Source organism: Mustela nigripes, unplaced genomic scaffold (genome assembly GCF_022355385.1).
Source record: "Mustela nigripes isolate SB6536 unplaced genomic scaffold, MUSNIG.SB6536 HiC_scaffold_75, whole genome shotgun sequence".
NCBI lineage: Eukaryota > Metazoa > Chordata > Mammalia > Carnivora > Mustelidae > Mustela > Mustela nigripes.
The window spans coordinates 1,656-26,297 of record NW_026739490.1 but is presented as its reverse complement, the minus strand read 5'-3'; the positions used below and the strand labels follow the sequence as shown (position 1 = coordinate 26,297).

Genomic DNA, 24,642 nt, shown 5'->3' with positions numbered 1-24,642 from the left:
GCCCACTGTCTCTCAAATAAATAAATAAGATCTTTTAAAAAAAAAAAAAAGTAGAAATAAGGAAAATATGTAACTTTGGACAAAATAATGGTTATATAGTGTGAAGAAAAACTTTAATTATATTATTAATTAATTAATTAATAATTACATATATTATTTATATCCTTAGAAAGATAACAACATATTGCACTATTGAAAAAGAACACAATGCTGTTTTGTAAAGAAATGTCAGAGAACACAAACTGGCTCTTAGACATTGAAAAAAGGACAGGAGAAATAACACTAAAAGAAGTGTTGGGAAAAAAGCTGAGGAAATCTCCCAGAAAGTAGAAAAAGAAATAAAATTAAAAATAGAAAAGAGGATGTATTAAAATGCAAAATCTGCCAAAATAATGTTCCAGAAAGAAAGAACAGAGGAAATTATCATAAGGATTATTCATGAAATGCTCATACTAAAAGGGGTCAAGGAGTGCCCAGCATAAAAGACAAAGATAAGCTTATACCAAAGCACAGTGTTGCAAAATTTCAGGAAACTGGGACTGAATAAGATGCTAAAAATTTCCAGGAAGAGAAAATAAACAATTTTTTAAAATAGGCCACATAACTATTTTAAGGATGGTGAATTAATAAGTTTTCAGATCTCTTAATAACCATACTAGAAGCTAAAAGACAATGAAGCAAAATTTCCCACAAAAATTTAAAAGAAAATTTTTTCCAGCCTAGACTATTATACCCAGCTAAACTAGTAATCAAGTCTGTGAGTGTCATGAAGCCATTTTAGACATACAAGGCTCGAAAATTTTCACACTCATGAACACTTTCTCAGGAATCTACTGACAAATGTGCTACCACTAAATGAAAAGGCTAACTATGAAAGAGGAAGACATGATATACAAAAAAATGAAAGAACTTCGACAAAGAACAAAGATGAAAGAAATGGAAGTTAATCAATCTAGATTGGAGTAGGCCATAAGACTCCAAAAAGACTTCTTCAAGAAAGTGAAACTGGGAGCACATGTGTTATATTTGAACATATTGCTAGGAGGTTTAGATAACTGATTGAGCATTTGAGTTGGATTCAAGATACATGCAAAGAAATTAAGCAAATGACAAAAGAAGACAATTATTAACTACAGGGAAAATTTTAAATTGTGCGTGGGAAGAAAAATAATTATTGGTTTACTACATGACTCAGCCCTGAATAGAATACATGGTCATGATAATATAAGCGCTGAATACTGATCTAAATAAACTACAATGTAACTATCTCAGAAGGATGAGAAGAATGTGTATATGTGCTGTGAGGTAGAGAAAAGAAAGAGCACTATCCTCATCTCCCATGGTGGGAAGTCAAAAAATAGTACTACAAACATTATTTTGAGACATGGGGGTAATTACCAAAAGTATCAACAAAAAGATCTGGAACCATTTGCTTTTAACAAGGGAAAATGAGGGGGCTTATTTCTAATCTCCTTCAGAGTAGAAGTAGTTCTGGGCAGCAGCTATGAAAGAGATCTAATTTTAGAAAACAACCCTTGTCTATTGCTTGTGAACCATACTGTTTTCCCCCAGACATCTCATGTATTAGTGTCTGTACATCAGAAGCAAAATAGTGGGGTGGCTCCTTAACTAGCTTTGCCACTCCACCAACTGGCCACACTCAGCCAATTCTCCTCTATCTTATGCCAGACCTGGGCAGTGGAATGGTAAAAGAGAACAGAACTGGACCACAATGAGTTAGACTAGAAGGTTCCTATGTAGCCAACATGAAATTATGAGTTTGCTAAATGGGACTCCAAACTCTTTAGCTACGTGTACAGTAGGATATTACCCCAATTGAAAGTAACCAGAACTGCACATCAAAGGGCATCTAAAAAGAATTCTACATGCTATGTTTTTTTGCATCCTGCATGTCAGGATGCTGATGTACACATCCTCATTATTCTCAACTTCTGATACACAGAGTTAGGCCCTCACTACAAATGTGCTCATTAATAACCACCACCAAGTGGTGCCCCAACTTCAGGGTAAGGTCAAGATTTTTGTTCTTCCTGGAGAGACTCGATCTGAACCATCTTTTCTTAGATGCCTGGAACAGATATTCAAGGGAGAAAGTTCTGTTGATCTAGCTTTCTAGAAGCCAGTAGATAAAGTGGTCAGGACTTGAGAAGGTTAAAGAACCAGTCCACCAAGCTCTTGATAGACCTTTCTGTTGTAGTCTCCAGAGCTCCCTTTTGTGGACACAGATCCTCCTTACTCTTAATTTTTCCCAAAAGTCATTGGATGTCCCCAGGTTTAGAGAAGGCATCAGAATAGCTTTTACCTCATAAATATACAAGAGCATTTGCATATGCACTTGTAAGCATGAGAAAAATCCAGCTGAGGGTCACTAGACACATCAATGGTTTTAAAGCATTCCTGGAATATCTCATCTTGTCACAGCAGAGTTTCAAATTTCTGTCTTCCTGAAATGTTCAGGAGGACACCAGAGGAGCCTCAGTCATTATCTGACCCATGGGAGGGAGGGAAGCAGAAGGAGGCAGAGGTATCGTTGCTGGCCATGACCTTCGTGCAACAATGCATGACAGTTTCTTTGCAGCAAAGATATCGCTGAAGAATTATTAGACGTATATTTGGCCCTTAGGGAACATCGTTTTTTCATGCCACTTGCCTCTTTTATCTCTTTCAAGATTGTTTCTTCCCACTGAAGTCAGATCTTTCCACTCATACCTCACTAGTTTCCTTTCTCATCGGACACCAGAGCTTCTGAGCAGAAAAGTTTCATAGAGCTGCGTTTTCTTATTCCTTAAGGGAATTCTATTTTTCCTACTTTGGTAGGTGCCATGATATGAGTGACATGTCCAGTTGGAAATGTACCAATCTTCTATTAAGAAAATATGTAAGCGGCTTTATTTGTAGCCTTTGCAAGCTGGCCTCATCCTTCTGGACTTCTCTTCTTGGTTTTATTCCAGAAAATTGTAGCATTGCTTTTAGTTGTGATTTGATGTTTTCTAATGTCATCCCTATTATGGGACAGTTTGTTTTAATTTAGCTAGTAATCATCCCTAACATATTAAACTACTTGAACTCACTGAGGTTTAGAGGGAGAAGAGACTTAAGAGCCCATATAGGTTACCCAGCCTGTGGTTAAGGAATTTGTCCCCGATCAGTTACTGCTGACAGAAATGGAAGCTAGATTTCTTGTTCTGTTACTAATCTTTTTTTTTTTTTTTTTTTTTTTTTTTAAGAAAAGCAGTGTTTCCTATCCTAACTCTCAAGGGTTTTCATTTTTCTATGCTCCTCAGTGGGCCAGGAAAAAATTTTAAGCAGTTTTGCAAAAACAGTGCAAGGTTGATGGAGAAAGAAGGACTGATACATTTAAGTCAACAGCAATTCTCCAGCTGTAGGTCATATGCAACAAAGGAAAATCCTCTATAAGTGTGCTTTCTGTCCCAGAGCCAGTCAGAACTATTGTTTAAGTTAACTTATTATGCCAAAAAAATCTGCATTTTTGCAAATGTACTCCTGGCCCTCACAACATATGAGCCTACTGTGCCTTATCCTTACTGTTTCATTGACTTTTCTTGACTTTGACATATCTCTGCCTAGTCATTTGATGCATCAGAAACCTTGAATATTGGCTCCTTTATTAGCAAAGCCAAGCTTTGGAGTTGAAAAATTGCCCCCAGGTGTCTGCTCACCTGCAGTCTGCAGTCATATCCTAAACTGTCCTCCAAACTCTTGCATTGTTGGTACTCAAAGTTAAGTAAATTCCTTCACTGGGGATTTTTTCATTATTTGATCAAATTAATTATAAATAGTCCTTGCAAGTACTGACTCACTCAACTCTTATTTTTTTTTTACTGATTTTAATCTAAACTAAAACATTATGTTAAAATCAACTCCTATGAAATAATAAAGATAGAGAAGATAACCAAAGTTTATGTTTAATTGACCTACAGAACATTAATCATCTTTATATACTATTTAGCAATATTTTTATAGGTTTGTGGGGTTTTTGTTTGGGTAATATGCTGACACATACGTATGTATGCCTTAGTGTTTCATAGCCCTCTCTGGCTTTGTCATTTTCCTAGTTTTCTCAGTAATGAATTAAATGAAAGTTTGACACATGTTCTTTGATATATTGTAAAGTATAACTTGATCTTAATTACAGTATCCTCACTTGAGAATAACAAATATATAGCTTTTGTACCCTCCCACTTCTCTGTCCTGCACCCATAAAACATACCAAAATTAGTCATAAGCGTGACTCAGAATTTTTCTCAGCATAAGCCTCCAGAAAGCATTAGACACAATACATGGGCATCAATGTTCAAGTTAAAATTAGTCACCCTTACCATATTGGCATGTTTTGTTTAAAATGCTCTCTAGAGTCACTGGTTGGACCAAAAGATATTTATTCCTGCAAGATAACAGACATGACAGCCTGAGAGTCACCACACCATAAAAACAGTTGGTTTAGTCCCACAGTATTTTATTGCTGTCATTTCTATGCCTTCAGAAAGAACATTACACTTGTGAGCTTTCCACACTCCACAGCCCCCTGGTGTGTACAATATTCCATCAATCACATTACTTTTTCTTTTCTGGTCCCTAAGACACTTGCCTTGACTCCCTGTCCTCTGAGAAATAATTGGAGTTAGGGCTGAGCTGGATGAAATTGTCATTGGCATAGGTTAAAAAATGTCAACATTAGCAATTTCATATGACTAGACCTGATCGGACCAAAGAATCAAAATGATGCTCTCCTTGGTGATCTTCCAGTTTGAAATGAACTTATTTCCTATTTTGAATCACTAATCAGCCCCCGAGCCCCCGCAAAAGGGCTGATTGAACAGCTACGGTGCACAAAGCACTGTGGTAGATTCCAGGACGACAAGGATACAAACGCGCACCCTGCTTTGGGGGAGCTCACACCTGGTTTGCAAGGCATGAATGATCTTACTTTCTTTGAGTTCTGTGAAGGCAGAACAGAGGTCTGTGCTTCACGGTGCTTTATTTTTCTGTGGACCCATTGCATGGTAGATGTTTGATGACTCTTTGTTAAACAAGATGGTAGAGAAGTGGAAGGTAATGAGAGAAGCAAAAAGGAAAGGAAAGAAGGAGGGAGGAATGGGCACTAATGGAAGAAGCTGCCACGTTGGACGTGTCACAGAAAGAAAGGAGGACAATGACGAAATTGTTGTTTTTATTAATGTATTTCTAATGAGTTTGATACTCCAGAATCGTTTTTTTTTTTTAAGATTTTATTTATTTATTTGACACAGAGAGAGAGAGAGAGCATAAGTAGGCAGAGAGGAAGGCAAAGAGAGGGGAGAAGCAGGTTCCCTGCTGAGCAGAGAGCCCAATACAGGTCTCGATCCCAGGACTCTGGGATCATGACCTGAGCCGAAGACAGAGGCTTAACCCACTGAGCCACCCACCCAGGTACCCCTGCAGAATAGTTTTTATTTTTTTATTGTTTTTATTTTTTTATTGTTTTTATTTTTTAAGATTTATTTATTTATTTATTTGACAGAGAGAGATCGCAAGTAGGCAGAGAGGCAGGCAGAGAGAGAGAAGGAAACAGGCTCTCTGCTGAGCAGAGAGCCCGATGTGGGGCTCTATCCCAGGACCCAGAGATCATGACCTGAGCCGAAGGCAGAGGCTTAACCCACTTTGCCACCCTGGCACCCCCAGAATAGTTTTTAAAGCCATCTATTGAAATAGCTTTGACTCTCCATGCGTTGATTTTAGTTTGTTTCCAAAATGAAGCCAGTCTGAAAGGATATACGCATTTAACTATAAATGAATTTTAAAACCAAGGCTTCGGGCGCAGTACCCAAAGCGTTCTCATCAACAGTAGAATGTTTGGAACAATTGCTTTGTTAGGTGTTGGCGATTTGAAGGTACAAATTATGGCATCTATTAAAAATGTGCACAAACAGGAGAGCCTGGTGGGCTCGGTCATGGGAGCATGAGGCTCTAGCTCTCGGGGTTATGAGTTTGAGCCCCACATTGGGTAGAGAGATTACTTAAAAATAAACTCTTTTTTAAAAAAGATTTTATTTATTTGAGGGAGAGAGAGAATGAGAGCAGCAGAAGAGTGGGAAGGTCAGAGGGAGAACCAGACCCCCTGCTGAGCAGGAAGCCTGATGTGGGACTTTATCCCAGGACTCCAGGATCATGACCTGAGCTGAAAGCAGTTACTCAACCAATTGAGCCACCCAGGCATCCTACTTAAAAATAAACTCTTGAAAAAAAAAAAAAAAATCATACAAACATAGCAGGATGAAGGCCTTCATGTCCTATTTCTTACTTCTAAGGCACGAGAACTTAACACTTTTTCTCTTTGTCATTACTGAAATTATCAAGGTATACGTTAATGCTGACTTTTAAAAAGTTCACAGTCCGATTATTATTCCTATTTCAGTTTGATTAGGAAGATTTTTCTTTCTATAAAACCCAGCTCTGCTGATCAAGACCCAATAACCAAATTTATTTTTTTAGTTTATTTATTCCTGGAAAATAGTAAAGGCAATTTAGCTGTTTCCCCAGAACTGGGAAAAATATTTATTATTTTGAGACATATATTAGATGTGAAAAGATTTACAGTGGCTCCTGGGTGGCTCAGTCAGTTAAGTGTCTGACTCTTAATTTTGGATCAGGTTACAATCTTGGGGTCCCAGGATCGAACCCCACATCATGTACCATGCTCAGGGAGGCATCTGTCTCTCCCCTTTTCCCTCTTGCTCTGCCCCTCCTCTCACACGCTCTCTTTATCTGTCAAATAAGTACATAAAGAAAAGATTCAGACTATGGTAAATAGTTAACACTAGCTTTGACACTTGTAGATGATATAGCTCTTATCATTCGAGAGTAATGTTCAATAAAAATATAATTATTGTGTATTGTGTTTTTACCTGCAAGGTTAGAGTAGGGGTGAAGAGAAGAAAAAAAAACACTGATGAAAGAGTAACTTGTTAGAACTTTAACAGAAAGCAAATTAGTTATATATACTAAAAGCCTTAAAAATGTGCATTGTCTTGAACCAGCTGTTGTATTCCTGGGAATTCATCTTAAGGAAACAATTAAGGGTTTGAACAAAGAGTTAACCATCAGAGCATTCAGTACAATGTCACTTACTCTAGTGAAAAATTAGAAATAACTTTATTGTCCAATGATAAGGGAATATTACTTAGTCATGCTATGGTTACATATTTATACATATAAAATACAAATGTTATACATATAAAATACAAATATTACAGATTACATGACAATTTTTATCATATATTGTTCCACCAATACAAAGGTTATTATTCCAATTAAGTTTAATCTAATAAAATTAATAAATGATTGCACCTTCAACAAATATTACACACACACACACACCCTTTTTTTTTTTTTTTTTTTTTTTTTTTGCTGGAAGCATATACACCAAGATCTTAACAGCACCTATGTCTGAATAAAGAGTTAGGCATGTTTAGAGAAATTTTAGTTTTCCTGTTTGTTCATCTCAGTGCCTATTTTTTTTTTTTTAAGCAAACGTACAACACTATTATGTTAACATAAAACTGTTTCAACAAGAAGAAAGAAATGCTACCCTCCAATGTTTACAAGCAATGTCTCCACTGCTCTTAAATGTGCTGGGATTTTGGAGGCTCTGATTGTTAAGGTTGAAGAAATAAACTTGTGGCAATGAATCAAAAGAGTGAGGATGGCCTTTCTGGGCATTCCATAAAGATTACTGCAATAAAGATAAAGGATTATCTCAATATTTAGCATTAGTCACTTCAGAGAGGTTACAGCAAAAGCAAAAATTCTAAATAGGGCCCAAGTAAACCGAAGTGTGCGTCATGGCCCTTCCATTTGAAGTAGTCATTCTACACAAGAAATTTTAAAACCTCTTTGTTTCTGAACATTCAGTTTTTTATGCCTGGGACAGACTCATTTGTAATCATCTGTAGTTTCTGTTTCAGAGAAAAAGATCATTAATTGAAAATACTTCTGCCTTATTTTAAATAATAAAGCCACTCATGAATAACTTTTTTGATTATCAAAGTAACATATATACAATAACAGAAAATTTGGAAATTCACTCCTAATTGTATTACCCAGAGATAAGCGCTAATAACATTTTGATGTCCATCCATAAAGTTGATAACCATTTAATTTAAAAACAAGAGATTGGTATTTAGGTATTTAAATCCTCTGAAAGTCAGGGAGGTTCATGTAAATATCCTCGACTTCTGTTATCCATGTTAAAATGCAATTGTGGCTATTGTCTTCTACCTTGGATGTACCAGAGTTTTCAGGAAAAAGAAAAAAAAAGTTCAAGCGACATGATACCAGTACTCCGTAGAAAGGACGCTTTCACATTCTTCTTAACTCTTTATTTCCTCCAGGACAGATATCAGTGGATGGCTTTATGCGCTATCTGAGTGGAGAAGAAAATGGAGTCGTTTCACCTGAGAAACTGGATTTGAATGAAGATATGTCTCAACCCCTCTCTCACTATTTCATCAATTCCTCACACAACACCTACCTCACAGGTACGAATTCATAGTTCTCTGACAATGACTTTAGGCCATCTCCCCAAATTTCACCAACCCCTACTTTCTGTTGTTCAGAAGGGAAGGCGTGTATTCTTCCATTTCCTACAAAACGCCTCTGAGAACTGAGCTCTGGGAGCAGTTTCCGGCTGTAAGACGTCATATCACATATCACTTCTTCACAACGTATCTCTTCCCCAGTTTTTAAGTCTTCTAGAACATATCACATCTGGTATCTTTGAGCCAATGGAATTTTTGTGCAACTGAACTACTTCTTCAGTGGACTTCAAGCCTTTGGCAATACTCTGGATTGTTTTCATGTACAGGAAATTTCCAAAGCATGCTTGACTTATGTATGACTTCAAGGCAAATAGCTAATTTTTCCCAAGGTAGAATGGAGCTTTAGATGTAAACAGATTTAACCCTGAATGACAACCTATACTTCTTTGTAAATAGGGACATGTGGTTTGTATTGCAGGATAGATGGGCAAAGCTAAGAAGAATATAATGACAAGGGAGACCCAGGCATTGTATTTTCAGGGGTGTCGAAGAGAATTTCATAGTCCCAGTTACATGAGACATAAGCAGTTCTTTCATCTAAATTCCTTAAGGCGATCCGTTGATCCCAGTACAAATGTAGGTTGTATTGGTATCAAATGGGGCACTGGCCTGGTGTCCCACACTCAGTGAAAAAATAGCTTAGAATAAAAATGAATCTGCGACAGAGAGAGCAAAGTAGCCTCCAGACAGCGAGAGTGAGCTGTCTCAGGATGCTTCCGTATAATCGAGAGCATCAGGACAGAACCACATAGTCTGAGTTCTGGTCAGTCAAAATGCAGTTGTATGTTCTCTATAAAAACTGGGAGGCTCTCAGGCATCCTGTTTTGTTTCAACTGGCATTATCTACTAGGAGAGATGCATGCCAAAAACTAACTAGATTCATATTTGGTTCATCCTAACTTTTATTCTTGTCATTTCTTGTTGCATAAGAAGTCACTCAAAAATTCAGTGACATAAAACACTCACTATATTATTTTGCTCCATTTTCTGTATGTCAGGAATTCAGAGAGGGCATGAGAGGAGATGGCTTGTCTCTCTTTCCTGGTGTCCTGGGCTTCAACTGCCAAATAAGTGTCTGGGGATAATGCAAACACATTGGATGCTGGAATCATCTGGATGCTTCTCCAACATGTCTGGAACTTGAGCTCAGTTAGGACTACTCATCTTTTGCCTATGAGCCTCACCATGTAGCTTGGGCTTCCTCACAGTATGGCAGCCCCAGCATAAGTAGACATGGCTGCAAGAACAGATGTCCCAAAGAACAAGGAGGAAGCTTAATTGCCTTATTATACTTCACCTCTGAAGTTCTGTGTGGTCACTTCTTTATTTGTCAAAACAGTCACAAACCTACCCGGATTCAAAGGCAGAAAACATAAACCATAGGTCTCATTGGAAGGAGTGTTTTTAATTTTTTATCTTCTCAGTGGAGTCTTAATCTTATTTGGTACCATCAATGAATTTAACATTCTGGTGAATGTTAATGAACCCTTCTAAGTGTAGTGATAAATGCATATAATAAAATATATAGGATGAAAGAGGAGATAATTTCTAACAAAATATTTTTATCAAATATTAAAAAAGAGATGTGTGGTAAAATAACATTTCTATAAGCACAATTTAATTATTAGTATAAATAATATTGTGACTATTTGCAATAATGGAACATAATATGAAAATATCTGTGATTTCTCCTATGGCTCACAATTCTGCTTGTACTGCTGTGATTTGTGACCTGCATTTATAACTGAAGAGATATTACATTTTACATAGAGGTTGAAATTAAAGGCATAATCTTGTTTCTCATTCAAGTTTGAGGAGACTGACAGAACCTCATTAAGATCTTCAGTTGATAGCTTCCTAAACAATATACCTATAAAGACTGGCAGATGACAGCATCTTGCATTTGTCATATACTTAGGACCACAATATTCCTAAAAATACAGAAGCATATTTTCAGTTCGATTTTGGACATCATACGTGGTTTCACCTGCCTGAAAGTCATGATATGCAATAATTTTACTAAGAGTCCATTTTAAGTCCTTCCAACTGATGTATTTACATTCATGAGTATCTATATTATTTGTCTTATAATAAATGAAGCAATGGTAGCAAAATGATTGAATAATAAGACTAACTGGATACACCATCTACTAGTTTTACCTTCTCTCAGAATAGAGTCTCTTTGCTTATCTTTATGGATTTATGGTTTTCAGATCTTATGTAGGTTCACCAACAACAGGCAGTGTTCTCTTTTCAGTACTCAAATTGTCTCAGTTTTCGTCGATGGCTTCTATAGTCTCTTGACATGACCCATTGATCTTTGAAAATGTCTTTGCTTTCTGGCATATAAAGATCTTCCAGGCTCATCGTGTTCCTTTCTGCACCACCACAGAATCAGACTTTTCCCCAAATGACCTTTGTTTTCCTTCAGTGAAAAAAAAAATGTACGGATAACAACAATTTGAACCCTACATCATGGAACATTGTTTCTGGACCATTTCAGTGAACAAAGCAAGAAAAGATACATTTGTGTCTGAACTGTTCTAGCTCACAAAACTATTTTCATTCCCATCTTCTAATTTATTTAAATTGCTGATTCTATAACCGTGCTTTCTTTATCAATCTTGATACCTATGAAATTATACATAATCAATTCATTTGCTTTACTAACAACACAATAATAGCTCCGAGAAAATTATTTGGTATCAGTAGGAATGATAAAACTACAGAATACTGTTCAGTTTTTCTCTGCAATTCGTTTTTGTTGTTTTTAACTGCATTTCATTAAGGATTCTTCGTCCAGTGAATTTCTTCCAGAGTCACTCATTCACCCTTCCTCTGAATAACTTGGTAAGCACAGATGTGTTTGAGAATTTGGCTTCATTGTGTTGGCTTGGTTTTAGGGTGTTAGCATATTAATAGCTAATAGTTATCAGTAGTTGGAACTTTCAGTTACTAGGAAAAAGAAGGGTCGACTCTCTTTTTTGATGAAGAAAGAGCTCAAATAACTATCTCCAATTTCAAAATAAAAGTTTCATATCACTATCACCTGATACACATGATTTCTGACCAAGTAAATCAATTCTCTCTCCCACTATTCAATTTCTTGTAGCATTAGAATCACAAATTTTCAAATATTCAGGTTTAAAACTATGTTATCTATGTGAAACCATATCCTGATCTTTATTTATTTTTTTAACTTGTTCACTTTTCTGAACCATATATTATTTTACTGAGGTTTGCATTATATAAATCCACATTTTTACAGTGTCACCTTATCCCAATACCAGTCAAAATTTTTCATTTTCCTACAGGGAATTAAAAAGAAGATTCATATAGTTAACAACAAAAAAATGTATGTATAAATTCTAATATGGGCTTTGGATGTTTTGTTTGAAATTCTCTTTGACTTATTAGTACAATCCGGTTTTACCTCATACGATATTATTAGTATCCTTGCTTTAATTATAGAGAAACCTAATGTAGAACTCTCCCAGAGGCTTTTGAATATAACATTGATGATATAGAAGTCCAAGCTTCCCAAAGCCAATTAAGAATATTATAAAATAAAGTTATAACCAATGTATAACCGAACAGAAACCAATTAAATGTTAAAATCAATACCTAGAAAGTAAGATTTTATTATATTTTATAAGCATTTCCAGAACAAGAAGAAACTTTTTCTATAGAAATATTATTTTGTATAGGGGGTATGTGATGGAAAAAGGAGTTTCCTACTCAAATGAGTTTTTAAAATGCTAGGTACAACCAAAGTTGGCATCTATTGCAGTGTGTTTTAAATGTAGGAAAAAGCTTAGAGAGGTTATGGTTATGATCAGACCTCTCCCCTCACTGTTACCACCCTATTTATTTTCCTATAGCATATTATGAACTAGTATTCCTGAGAAATGCTAGTCTAGATTCAAATAAGGAGGATTTTGATATTTGGAATGTTGTCTTCCAAACATTCAAAGGAACTATAAAAATTAAATGTACAGTGTGAAAACCAATCAATTTAGCAGTATGTTATTATTATTATGTCTATTTCTTTACTCATTATTGCTCCTTTATTGACCATCAAGATGTCCAAAAGGAAAAATAAATAGGATCATTGAGAGAAATATATGTACAGAATGAGATGATTTTTAATTACGATGGTCATTTTTCTAGGGTTTTGGATAGTCTTGGCAGTCCATCAAGTAGTGATTGTGTTTTAAATTATTGTTTTTCTTTGGGAATCCACCCTTATGACTCAAAACGAAATTCTCTAAGGACAGAACAGTATGCATTCATTTCAACCTATACTTTTTCAGCTTTTCATAAATCTTCCCATAATCCAATCCCTTTGAGAGATAATGGCTCCAGACTCATGGACAAAGCAAAGTAGTGTATCTCTGAATAATTAACATCCTCATTCAGCTTAGAAAGACAAAATAGATTTGAGGTTTTTGTTATCCGCTGATGAATTAAATTATCTGATTGAATATATCAAATAATTATTCAACTCCTCTTCTCACATATATGCTCTGGACTGCAGAAAAGTTCTAGGAATAATTCAAGGCATAGTTTTACCCTTGTCCAGACTGAGCGTCACTCTGCTTTCCCATCTCTCCTACTCTTTTAACCCTTAACTTATGTAACCTTTTATAACTTAGTTTTGGTGTAAAATACACACAAACCTATGAAAGTTAAATGGTAGAATGGAAGATGATGTTTAGCAAATAGACGACATTCAGATCTTCCTTTGAGAAAATTAACTCTTCTAAGCCTTAGTTTCTTCGTTTGGGAAATGAAGATAAACTGAGACAGCCAGAGTACTTTTGGCTGTAAGTAATAGGATATTGTTACTTAGTGACTTAAATGGTAAGGGATTTATTATCAATCTCAACAAGAAGTCCAGGAGCAGAGTGGTTCAGGGTTGATTAAATCAAAGATTCACGGTGTCATCAGAGACCCAGATGCTTTCTGTCTCTTTGCTCCCCTTATGGCTGCAAGTCCCTGTCTTGTGGCCCTTTGTACAAGTGAGGTGGCCCCTTACCATGTAGCCTTTCCTTTATGCTCTATTAGATATAGCCCAAAGCTACACTACACAGCAATCCCTACATTAATCACTAATGTAGAACTCCAGTACATGATCAGGAAGAATTAAGATTTACCTTAGGACTGAGGACGGGATCCTAAACCTTATCAGAACCTTAATTAAATAGAATCTAAATAGAATTCTACTAGTGAGGAGAAAGAGAAAGAAAGGGAAACCAGAAGTGCAAGGTTGGGGTGAGAGTTCAAATTCCCTGGTACATGAGAACATCTCCATTATGTGTACTATATGGGTAAGGGTAAGGAATAGGTCTCATGTAATTTTTGCATCCCAGGAACCAGTATTTTGCCTCCCACATAGGACATGTTTGGGAATGTATCCAGACCCTAATAATAAGTAAGCGTAAGTTGCTTCCCCACTTTCTCACCTAAGCCACCTTATGGCCATTCAATCCATGTTGAAGACCGTTTCATGGTCTCCCTGGGCTGGCAGGTACTATGCAAGAGACATCAGATCAAACTCATGCCCCTAGAAATGGTCAAGATGAATAACACATCCTATATATTTTGGACAGTTTCCTTAACTGTAACTGTGGGATGAGGTGACCCGCATGGCTGACACCGCATTGAAAGCAAAAGGAGAAATAGTTCCTATCTCCCTTTATTGAAGGAGATACTCTTTATTGAAGAAGACCACAGAATTAACAAATGTGTCACATTCTGGAAACTTTTTGCATGGAGGTTGAAAAGAAGACAATACATAATGATAACTATAAATATAGACAATACCTCAGAAGCCTGTATTAATAGAGGGGTTGTTATTTTCAGTTTTCTGGTGTCTTCCATCCATGGATGCCTTGGATAGTCTTAGACAAAGCACATCGAATGTAGCCAGCTCACCAACGTGAATGCAGTCAAGTGAGAAGTTGCAGAGCTATGACTTGGGGCAGTATTATGAATTAGTCTGAGATGGAGCTTTGGCTCCCAAGTTCAATTATGGACTTGGAATGTTCTCCAAAGGGTATTCACAGCCAGGCAGCGGTGATGTCAGATACTAGTTTCAGAAATAACAAGGGTTGAGGGACTCGTGACATATCATTAATCCCAACCCCAGGCAATTCCCTGGCCCCGAAACTATATATATTGGATGTAATAAAATGGAAATACAATGGGTGGGTTGGATATAACCAAGAAGAGTTAGGAATCCTAGGCGAGAAAAATAAATGAGGTTTGAGGATTTAGGCCGAAAAGGACGAAAAATTGGAGAATATGAATACATATTTGGAAAAAAATCTCCGTAAATGAAGGAAAACACAGAGGAAACCTAAGATGTATGCCAAGGAATAGGACAGTTATGGGTAAATGTGAGTTTTCTTAAAATGTGCTTTTTGGGGGGAGGCTTCCATTTCTAATAAAGACTATTCACTTTAAGATTGAACAACAGTTGATTTTGGAAAGCTTTGGGGCGTAGGTGTTGGACAATAAACACAACATAGACTCTCTCTCTCTCTCTCATGTTCCGTTCTTTAGTTGTTTTTTTTTCCCCCTTCATATTCCTTTTCATCTCACAACCCCAACCCCATGACTTACCATGTCTTTAAAAACATTAATTGATCCACATTCAAAAAGTACATCAAATTCCTCTTATTCTTGAATGATAAAAAAAAAAAATGCATGCAAATCCAAAGAAATGTTTCTAGAAATTTTTTAAATCTTTTTTGACTGAAAACTCTAGTGTGAATTAGGTATTTATCGACTTCAATCTACCACTAAACCTTATCTAGCTTATAAACCCATGGCAACTTCCCTACTGAAGTTAGAAACACTCAACAACCCGTTAATGAAATAGACTCAGAAATCATAATGGTATTGGATAGTCAGTAATCCATTGGATAGTCAATATTCTAGATAGTACACAAGAAAATCTGCTCTGCTCTTTAATAACGTACAATTTTCTGCAGGAACTAACATTTTTAATGAGTTAACTGAATATTCTTTGAATTCTTCACTCCCTTAATCCTTCCCTTAAGCTTAAAAAATCGTGCAAATGACAACCTTTTCTCCTCATGCTCACTGTCCCCTTCCCCTTTTCTACTGTAGCAGAGACTTTTATTACAACAAACTTTGAAACAATTATAAATGGCAAATTGATTATCTAGCATCAGGAACTTTCTAGATTACTTTGTCAGCATTTCTTCTTTTGCAGACACATTTGTGTGTTTAAAATGCCCTATTTTTTTAGCAGAGAAAAGTGATTATGAAAGCCTACTTAATCAGCCTTTCATGCATTTACTAGGGCTCCATAGAACTCAAGAATGTCATCCTTTTGTTATGCTGATGTTTGGGTGTTGTGACATGCATATAAAAATAAAATTAAGCCAACAGGCTTAATCCCATTTTCTTTGTCCTATATGTCTCCACCAGGCAGAGCTTGTCGATTCCAGTCATTTCGACAGTTTTCTTCAGTTTGTCATTTTTTAACTATTTAAAAAATGATGGAGACTTATAGAGTGGACATCAGAGAAACTCTTTAATGTGGAAAACCAAAAACTTACATTTGTGTGTTGATGGTGGGTTTGTCTTGAAAGTTATTTATTATTAATCTTTAAAAAACTAACTTATCAAGAAATTAGTACCTTCCAATAACTACTTAAATGAAATACAAATTGTTTGGCTTCCATTCTTTTCCTCACACTTTACAAGTGCCTTGATTATTACAATTCTTATCACTTTACTGGAGGATTTCAGTTCTGTTCACAAAGGTTTTAAATTTTGAGAAAGTATATCAATTTTTTTTTCCTCTGTTGCTTGCTTTTGGTGTCATATGTACAAAACCACTGTCTAATTCAGGTCACCAATATTTATCCCTATGTTTTCTTCTAAGAGTTTTATAGTTTTATGTCTTATATTGTAAAGGCCTACTTAGCCAGAGCGATTCCATCTGGTTAAACAGTGATTTTGTTGTCTATACAGTAAAATTTAAACTGTCCCTGACCCTTCCCCCTGGGAACTTTCTTAAAAACAAGTCCGGGAAACCAGTCCCAGTAACAAAGCCCAAATACAAGGGTGGGTCAGGCCAGGTGGAGACATCCAATCAGTGGGGGTGCATACTGTCTTCCTAGCTACCAAGGAGTATAGGCCCCACCCTTTGAGCGCCAATTCTGACCAAGGTGATAGGCTAGTTCAAATATCTGCTATAGGGTAAATTGTAATTCCGTTGGTCACTTAGGTGTGACCTAGAGTGACTGTGCAGCTTTCTCTCTGTGTTATAATCTCATTGGCCACCTGTGTGTGGCCAGGCCCAATCACATGGCCTTTGCCCTTAACAGCTAGTCTGTAAGGCAGAGAGAGGTTGCCCTCTCTGTAAGAGGCATGGCCCTGAACGGTCGGTTTGATTCTCATTGCTTGGCACGAAATAAAGCTTTGCTTGACCTTCGCTTTGTATCATTCTCACTCCTTTGTTAACGGACCCAACAATATTTAGGAGCTTAATCAATTTTGAGTTAACATTTCTTTTTTGTTGATGATGTGAGACGGAGATCCAACTTCATTATTTTGCATGGGGCTATCGAGTGGTCCTTGCACTATTTGTTGAAAATAATATGTTCTGCAATGAATTGTCTTGGCACCTTTTTTGTAAGTCAACTGGCTATAAATGTGAAGGTTTATTTCTATACCCTCAGTTCTATTCCATTGATCTATATGTCCTTATGCCAGTAACACACTGTTTTGTAGTTTTGTAGTTAAGTTTTGATATTGGGAAATGTACGTCCTCCAACTTTATTCTTATTTTTCAAGGTTGTTTTGGCCCTTGGAGTCCTTTACATTTCCGTAGGAATTTTAGGTTCAGCTTGTTGATTTATATAAAAAAATCCATCTAGGATTTCTATAGGAATTTAATTTGTAAATAAATTTGGGCAGCAGTACATCTTAGCAATGTTAAGTCTTATGTTCCATGAACATGGGTTGTCTTTCCATTTATTTAGGTCTCCTTTAATTTTTTTGGCACTGCTTTATAATTATTAAAGAATATGTTTTACAGTTTTTTCGTTACATTTAAGTTTATTCCTAAAAATGTATTCCACTTTTGAAAAGAAAATGTTCAACTCTTCTAAGCATTTGTTCCTTGGACAAACATGGGATAAGTGTTCATTTAAAACAGAATAACCTTAAAGATCCAGATTAAAAGACTGAGTTTTGAGTTTTAATCTTAGATCTTCCATTTACCAGCTTTGGAAACTTGGGCCCACAAAGTGCTCTTTGCCATTTTCATTCTCTGAAAATAAATATTTAAAAAATGAAGGTAGTTACACAAGAGAGGTTTTTATGAAGATTAAATGTAGTAATACATGTAAAGTCAGAACTATAATTGGCACATGGTAAGCAGTTAGGAAACATGAGCTCTTGTTACTGTTACAATGTTCTTTTCCTTCTATTCTCTCTTCCCTGAAACTGCTGCTAGGGAGCCACAATTACCTGTGGGATTATGCCACTAACGTCTGGTATGTTGAACCAGAAGGTTGAGAACAGCTACACAAGCTCTTCAGCTCTTTGTTTTCCCATTGTTAGAAAGGTTTTCTAGGAAGCCCTCCATGTCTTCCTTGCTTTGTAGGATTCTAAGGATCATTTTGTTGGTGCTTTTACAGCTGGCCAGTTGGCTGGAAACTCCTCTGTCGAGATGTATCGCCAAGTGCTTCTGTCTGGTTGTCGCTGTGTGGAGTTGGACTGCTGGAAGGGACGGACTGCTGAAGAGGAACCAGTCATCACCCACGGGTTTACCATGACAACCGAAATATCCTTCAAGGTAGAGTGAATAAATATTGCTGATAGAAGAAACTAGAGAGGGGCACCTGGGTGGCTCTTGGGTTAAAGCATCTGCCTTCAACTCAGGTCATGATCCCAGGGTCCTGGAATTGAGCCCTGCATCAGGCTCTCTGTTCAGCGGGGAGACTGCTTCCCTTCCTCTCTCTCTGCCTGCCTCTCTGCCTACTTCTCTGTCTGTCAAATAAATAAATAAAATCTTAAAGAGAAGAAGAAGAAGAAGCAACTAGGGAAACCTGAACCCTTTTGGGTAAAGCTTCCTAAGGTTGAAAGTACCAATGGTTATAATTAAGTCCATAGGCTACTAATCATCTTTGCAGTCAGAGGCTAAAATTTAGTAGTGTATTATTGGGTAATTAGCATTATATCATGGGGAATTGTGGCATCTCAGGAGAAGTGCCTTAGAGAGGACTTACAGGATTTGGACTTATATTAGGTGATTTGGGTGAGGGTTCAAGAAAGTAAGGTTAAGCTATAGATTGGGTAGAACCAATAAGCAGAACTAATCCTGTGATTGGTTACCTTAATAAATCCTATCTAGGAGGTAAGATTAAAGCTGTAATTGATAAGGAACTTCAGCCATCTTTATTAGCCAGGATGAGTGTATGTTTGGTCAGCTCCCTTCTTTTTCCACACCAGGCTCCATCCTACATCATAAAGGGCCTAATATTCATGTATATGGACACAGAAGCTGGAATAACCAAGTTATGTTCACATCCCCTGAAAAGAGCCATCCCCAGGAGCTTGGAATAATTTGGGTGGGGGAATTCTGGGACTCTAGGTACCCAGAGAACAATCTGGAAAGAGAATATATGGGCTATAGAAGAAATGTGCTTTTTTACTGACTCAGGCTTCTCACCTCTTTGGAAGTAAACTAGAAAGGAAGGGCCAGAGGACAACCTGTAGAGCACAAATTCCGAGGCATGACCCCTATTACCTGTGTTAGCTGGGTCTCAAGACAGAACTGGCTCTGGGTCACTAACTCTTGCCCTAAGCAACCAAGAAAATAGTCCAAGTGTGTGGATAGCTAAGGTAAGGAGGGTGGGGGGGAACAAAGCCATTGAAAATGGGGTGGTCAGAGTGCTGAGAGGATATTGGAGGAATTATACATTAATGTCCCCAAGATTGGTGACAAATCTTTGGATGAAGAAGTAAGATACTTTCCTAAGTCTTTGCTGAATGAGGGGAAGCTCAATAAATGGCACGAGAGAGGAAGTGGTAAAAGCTGGTTGGAGTGCCTCATGAGAACTAGGCACTCTAAAGTAACATTGGGAGCAAAAAAAAAAACCCCACTTCCCAGTGTTTGGCCCCAAGGCACCTGGGATGTGAGAAAATAAACAACATCACTTGCGAGAGCAGCAAAAGAGAAGCAGGATTGTCAAGGGACAACCAGATTTCACTTGAGATGAATAGATTTCCTGATCAAAGGTACTATATTTGACAGTAATAAAAATGTGTTCAGAAGTGATACCATTAGCACCTTAAAATCTGTTCACTATGTTGTGTTTAGGGAATTTGACTTTTCATGATTTCTTAAACTTGGGCTACAGCCCAGTAATTAGAGACACATAGCACCCTTCACTAAATTTTAAGATAAAGTTTAGTACGAAGGTGACCTTCATCCTGATCAAATCTTTACATTTACCTCTGCTCCTGAAAGGGAACACTCAAGTTCTTTTGGTTTTCTTTAATGGAAAAATCAATAGGTTTTTATTTCATTTCCATAGTCCCCCATTCTCCCAGCTCTTGCCATTGTCCTTTGTCAGCTCTCTAAAATATCAACCCCTGAACTCACTGGGCTCTTTAAAAAAAGGTAGGACACTCCTGATGTGGAGTGCATGCAATTTGGGCTCATCTGGCTGTTGATGTATGTAGATAATTCTGGGAAGGGGACACCACATTCTGATGGAGCCATTACTGCTCTAATGACCTTGTGAATTGACCCAGTACCAGGAGGGCCCTTCCACCCCCTGCTCATGGTCCCCTTGGAGACCATGGGGAGTAATTGTGTATTCTTTTTTTTTTTTTTTTTTAAGATTTTATTTATCTGTGTGAGAGAGAGAGAGAACAAGCAGAAGGAGAGAGAGAGACGGAGAGATAGAAGCAGACTCCCTACTGAGCAGGAAGCCTGACACAGGGCTCGATCTCAGGACCTGGAGATCATGACCTGAGCCGAAGGCAACCATTTAACCTACTGAGCCACCAGAGTGCCCCATAATTATATATTCTTGAAAATTAATAATCCTTAAGGTTCTTTGAGTTCTGGGGTAGGATGAAGGAGGGCGTTGGCTGGAGAGATAAATACCAAGCACATTCTAAGGCGTATTTCTTTTAGGTAGAGCATCAGCTTCTTGATCTCAGCCACCAAGTCAGTTTAGAGGGATTCTTCCTGTGCCCTCATCTATCAAGCCATTCCTTAATCACATCTCTGGTCTCAGAGTCACAGCCTGATTGGACATCTCTTCCTGGGCTGGGGAAACATAACTTCTCCACCACATTCACACATCTGGGGACAGATATAGATACTAGAAGACTAAATCTAGCTGAGAATACTGCTTCCATTCTCTGCCTGACAGTGGTGGGGGTAGGGGGGGTAAAGGGAGGAGGAAACTCATCTCCTCGATGGTTGGCTTGCCCAGCCATGCCTCTTGTTAATGCGCATTTGCAGGATGGATTATTCTTGCAAAGATGTGGGTAGGTGGTGGGGAGGGGGCGAGGCTAGGATGGCTGTGGATAGTAAAAATGCCAGCCTGGTTTGTGGACAAAGAGTAGGTACTCTCTGCATCAAGGCTAGGACTGGGGTGAGGCTTAATGCGGCACCTCACTTGCAAAATTTGAGGAAGCATTTGCCCTCCATGTCATGGACATGCAGAGTTGGCACCCAAGCTGGAGTGTCTCTTTACGTTTTGCACTTAGACCCTTCCCTTGCCTCAACACAGCCCCAGCTTGCTTTTCATGGTCAATAGCACAGAGTCTGCTTTTCCAGAAACCACTAAGTATGTGACTTAGGAAGAAAGGGTAAGAGAAATGGGGGACAAGATCCTGTGTGATCCACCTCCCCATCCCTTCCCCCTCACTCACTTGTCTGCAACTCAACTGGACTCTGCTATTCCTTTTTTTAATTTTTTTAAATATTTTATTCATTTACTTGGGAGACAGAGAAAGCATGAGCGGTGGGGAGGGGCAAAGGGAGAGGGAGAAGCAAACTCCCTGCAGAGCAGGGAGCCTGATGTGGGGCTCAATCATGAGCTCATGACCTGAGCCGAAGGCAGATGCTTAACCGACTGAGCCACCCAGGTGCCCTGGGTCTGCTGCTCCTTGACCATGCTAGGCAGGTCCTATCTCATGGCCTTTGCACAGACTGTGAGGCTCTGTCTGGCAAGTTCTTCCCCCAGGTATCTGCATGGCTCACCTCTTACCTCTTTGAAGTCTTTCCGAAATGCCACCTTCTCAAAGAGGTCTACTATGACCACTCTATTTAGTACGCCCAGCCCCAAACTCCCAATACACTCTCCAGCAGCAATTTGTTTTTTCTATTTACCAAATGGCATATATCACCTCCTGTCACTCTGCTTCATTTACTTCATTACTACATTTCTTGTTTTTGTCTGTCTCCTTCTAGTCTTCTACCATCACATAAGCACCACAAAGATAGAAATCTTTGTTTTGTTCCCTGATCTGTCCCAAGCACTTTGAAAAGAATCTGGCATATAGTAGGTGCTCAATAAATGTGTGTGTGTCTTTTAACGACTCTTCCCATTCCCAACCAAATAGACAAATTACAGCATAGCTTTTAATTTTAGTCTTTCTTGTCTCTGTCTATCAGATAAATGAATTTTTTTCCCTCCTTTTTAACCTATCAAAGTCCACGTATGATATACTGGTGGGCAGTGAAAAGATTCTCCGAACGTTTGCCGCTTTAGGTTATCCTGTATATTTGGACCTGACTTTCATGGTGCAATTAGGCTGTATTCTGTAGCCACAGCACATACTGCGAGAGCAAAATAAACTGATTGCAAAAGTTCATCATTTTTATGTCACGCCATTTATCTGTTCTCCATCTATGTAATCTGAAAAGCTTCTGTGCAACATATGCCCAAAAGTGAAAGTTCCTATGGGCATTTACTGCCTGTTTATTCTACAGGCCAAAATAAAAGGTTATGTTCTGAGAAAGGAGACATGCTGTAACTCAGCATCTTTATGGAGGACTTTTTATTTTGCACTCTGAATTTATTTATTATTTATCTCATATATCTGCTGTTCTGTTTTCTTGCCTCACTGCCTTAGCCTTTCTGATGGTTACAAAATAGTCATTCGCCACTTGGTCTTCATTCTCTCTGCTCCTACTCCTTCCTCCCCCACACTGAACACCACCACCCCTGCCCCACTCCATCTCCTTTTTCTCCCCTCGGGCAGCTCCTTTGTTACCAGCAATTGTATAAGGTGGATAAGTGGGCAATGTGATAAAATCGATGATGAAAATATATTAAATTTGTGTATGTGGTTAAATCGAGCATTTCTGAAAATAAAGCTCTGAGAAAATAATTTAGGATGCAATTTAACAGCTCTGTAGATGGTCCCATAAAATGGATATCCAGATACATCCTGCTATCATCCATGAGGGCTAAAGAATTTCAAGGGCATTTTTTCCCACTGGAGGTTAGTGATTGAGCCATATGGTTTATAGATTATTGAATCCAGTGTTACAAGTTCATGAAAAACAGTTTTGGCTTAATAAGGAGCAATTGAGCAGTCAGGTACTTTTAATCTACTGTCTGCTAATGATAGCTTGGATGTAAGAACCAAACTTAAAGCTTATAACAGGTTTTCTCATCCTCAGTGATCATGCACACCATACAAAACATTCCTACTCCATTTAAAAATAAAAGTTCTATAGAAGAACTTCTGAATTTTTCAGGTTGCTCCCGACTACAGTTATTAGAAGAACTCTAGTAAGTGCTTTCGTTGGTTTTGAAGGTTCAAAAAGCTTTCTTAAGCCAGCGGCTGAAGTTACGGTGATGTAGGAAAGATGGACAGTGGGAGGGCGAGAGGATGGGAGGAAAAGAAAAAAGAGACCATAGAAGTTAAGAATGCATTTCTGGAGCTAAGGCCAAGGTTTTGATACCAGCTCTCCCAGGGACGGGCTGCAAGAGCCTGGAGAAACTCCCTTACCAGACCTCGCCTCTTTGATCTGAGGACAATGGAAATGATAATAGTGCCTACCTTCTAGGGTTGTTGTAAGCTTTCAGACACCCTACTTAACACCCAGACATTGCTTAGAACAAGATTTGGCATGCAATGAGTGCTCTGTACATGTTCGCTATTGATACTATATTGAAATTTTTAAAACCACCCTTTAGCTTTGTTTCTGTAAATGTAATGATTGTAGTACTCCATAGGCAAAGAGTATTTATGAAGTCAGGACGGTGCAGAAGGATTTGAATTAAGTCAATTTCAAGGCTGCCTCGGTAGAGACTGTAGATGCCCTCCACACACAAAGCCTTAGTTTCTAGGAAGTTTCTAGGAAGAAACTCGGAGCCCAAGCTAAACACAGCCCAGCCTTGGTTAGAGGCCCAGTAGGAGCTAAGAAGGGTGTCCTAGGTCAAGTGCAGAAGACCAGAATGCCAGAGGCAGGAAGAGGGGAGTAGTGGGGGACACAGCCAGGAAGGTCCAGGAATCCCAGAGCACAGCTGCTGTTCAGGCTGTACCAACATCCCAGCTGCGGGAAGAGAAAACCAGAGGCAGGGAGATAGGAAGATAGAGGAAGGTACAAACTCCCTACAAACCTGAGAGCGGGCCCAGAAAAACACTCATATTTCATTTGCCAGAGCTTAAGAGAGCCCTTTGACTAGAAGCAGAATACCCATTTTCAAGGGAGAGGGGGTGCTTTTCTCACTTACTTTCAGGCCTGACTGTCATTGGCCCAAATGCTCATGGGGCAGGTCTACAGTCAACCTTCACTAATAAAGGCAGTTGTAGGAATTCTCAAATAGCCACAGACAACAATCATCAGAAAAGTTATCAATGACTAATTACACTTTTATATGCTATTCTTTGAGAGTTTTGTTTTGTTTTGTTTTGTTTTATTTCTTTAGGGGAGCCTGGGTGGATTAGTCAGTTGGGTGTCTGCCTTCCTCTTGGGTCATTATCCTGGGGTCCTGGGATC

General features: G+C 38.2%; 1 protein-coding gene across 1 annotated transcript in view; it reads left to right on the top strand.

The window, feature by feature from the left end:
• The window catches only part of LOC132008163 (1-phosphatidylinositol 4,5-bisphosphate phosphodiesterase beta-1-like), a gene marked incomplete at its 3' end in the record, with an annotated part of 505,747 nt that extends 487,288 nt beyond the window's left edge, over positions 1 to 18,459 (top strand). The window contains exons 10-11 of the mRNA XM_059386583.1: positions 8,412 to 8,558; positions 18,302 to 18,459. Coding sequence (XP_059242566.1) covers positions 8,412 to 8,558; positions 18,302 to 18,459 — 305 coding nt within the window. The remainder of the gene's footprint in view (positions 1 to 8,411; positions 8,559 to 18,301) is intronic.
• Positions 18,460 to 24,642: the final 6,183 nt, after the last annotated feature.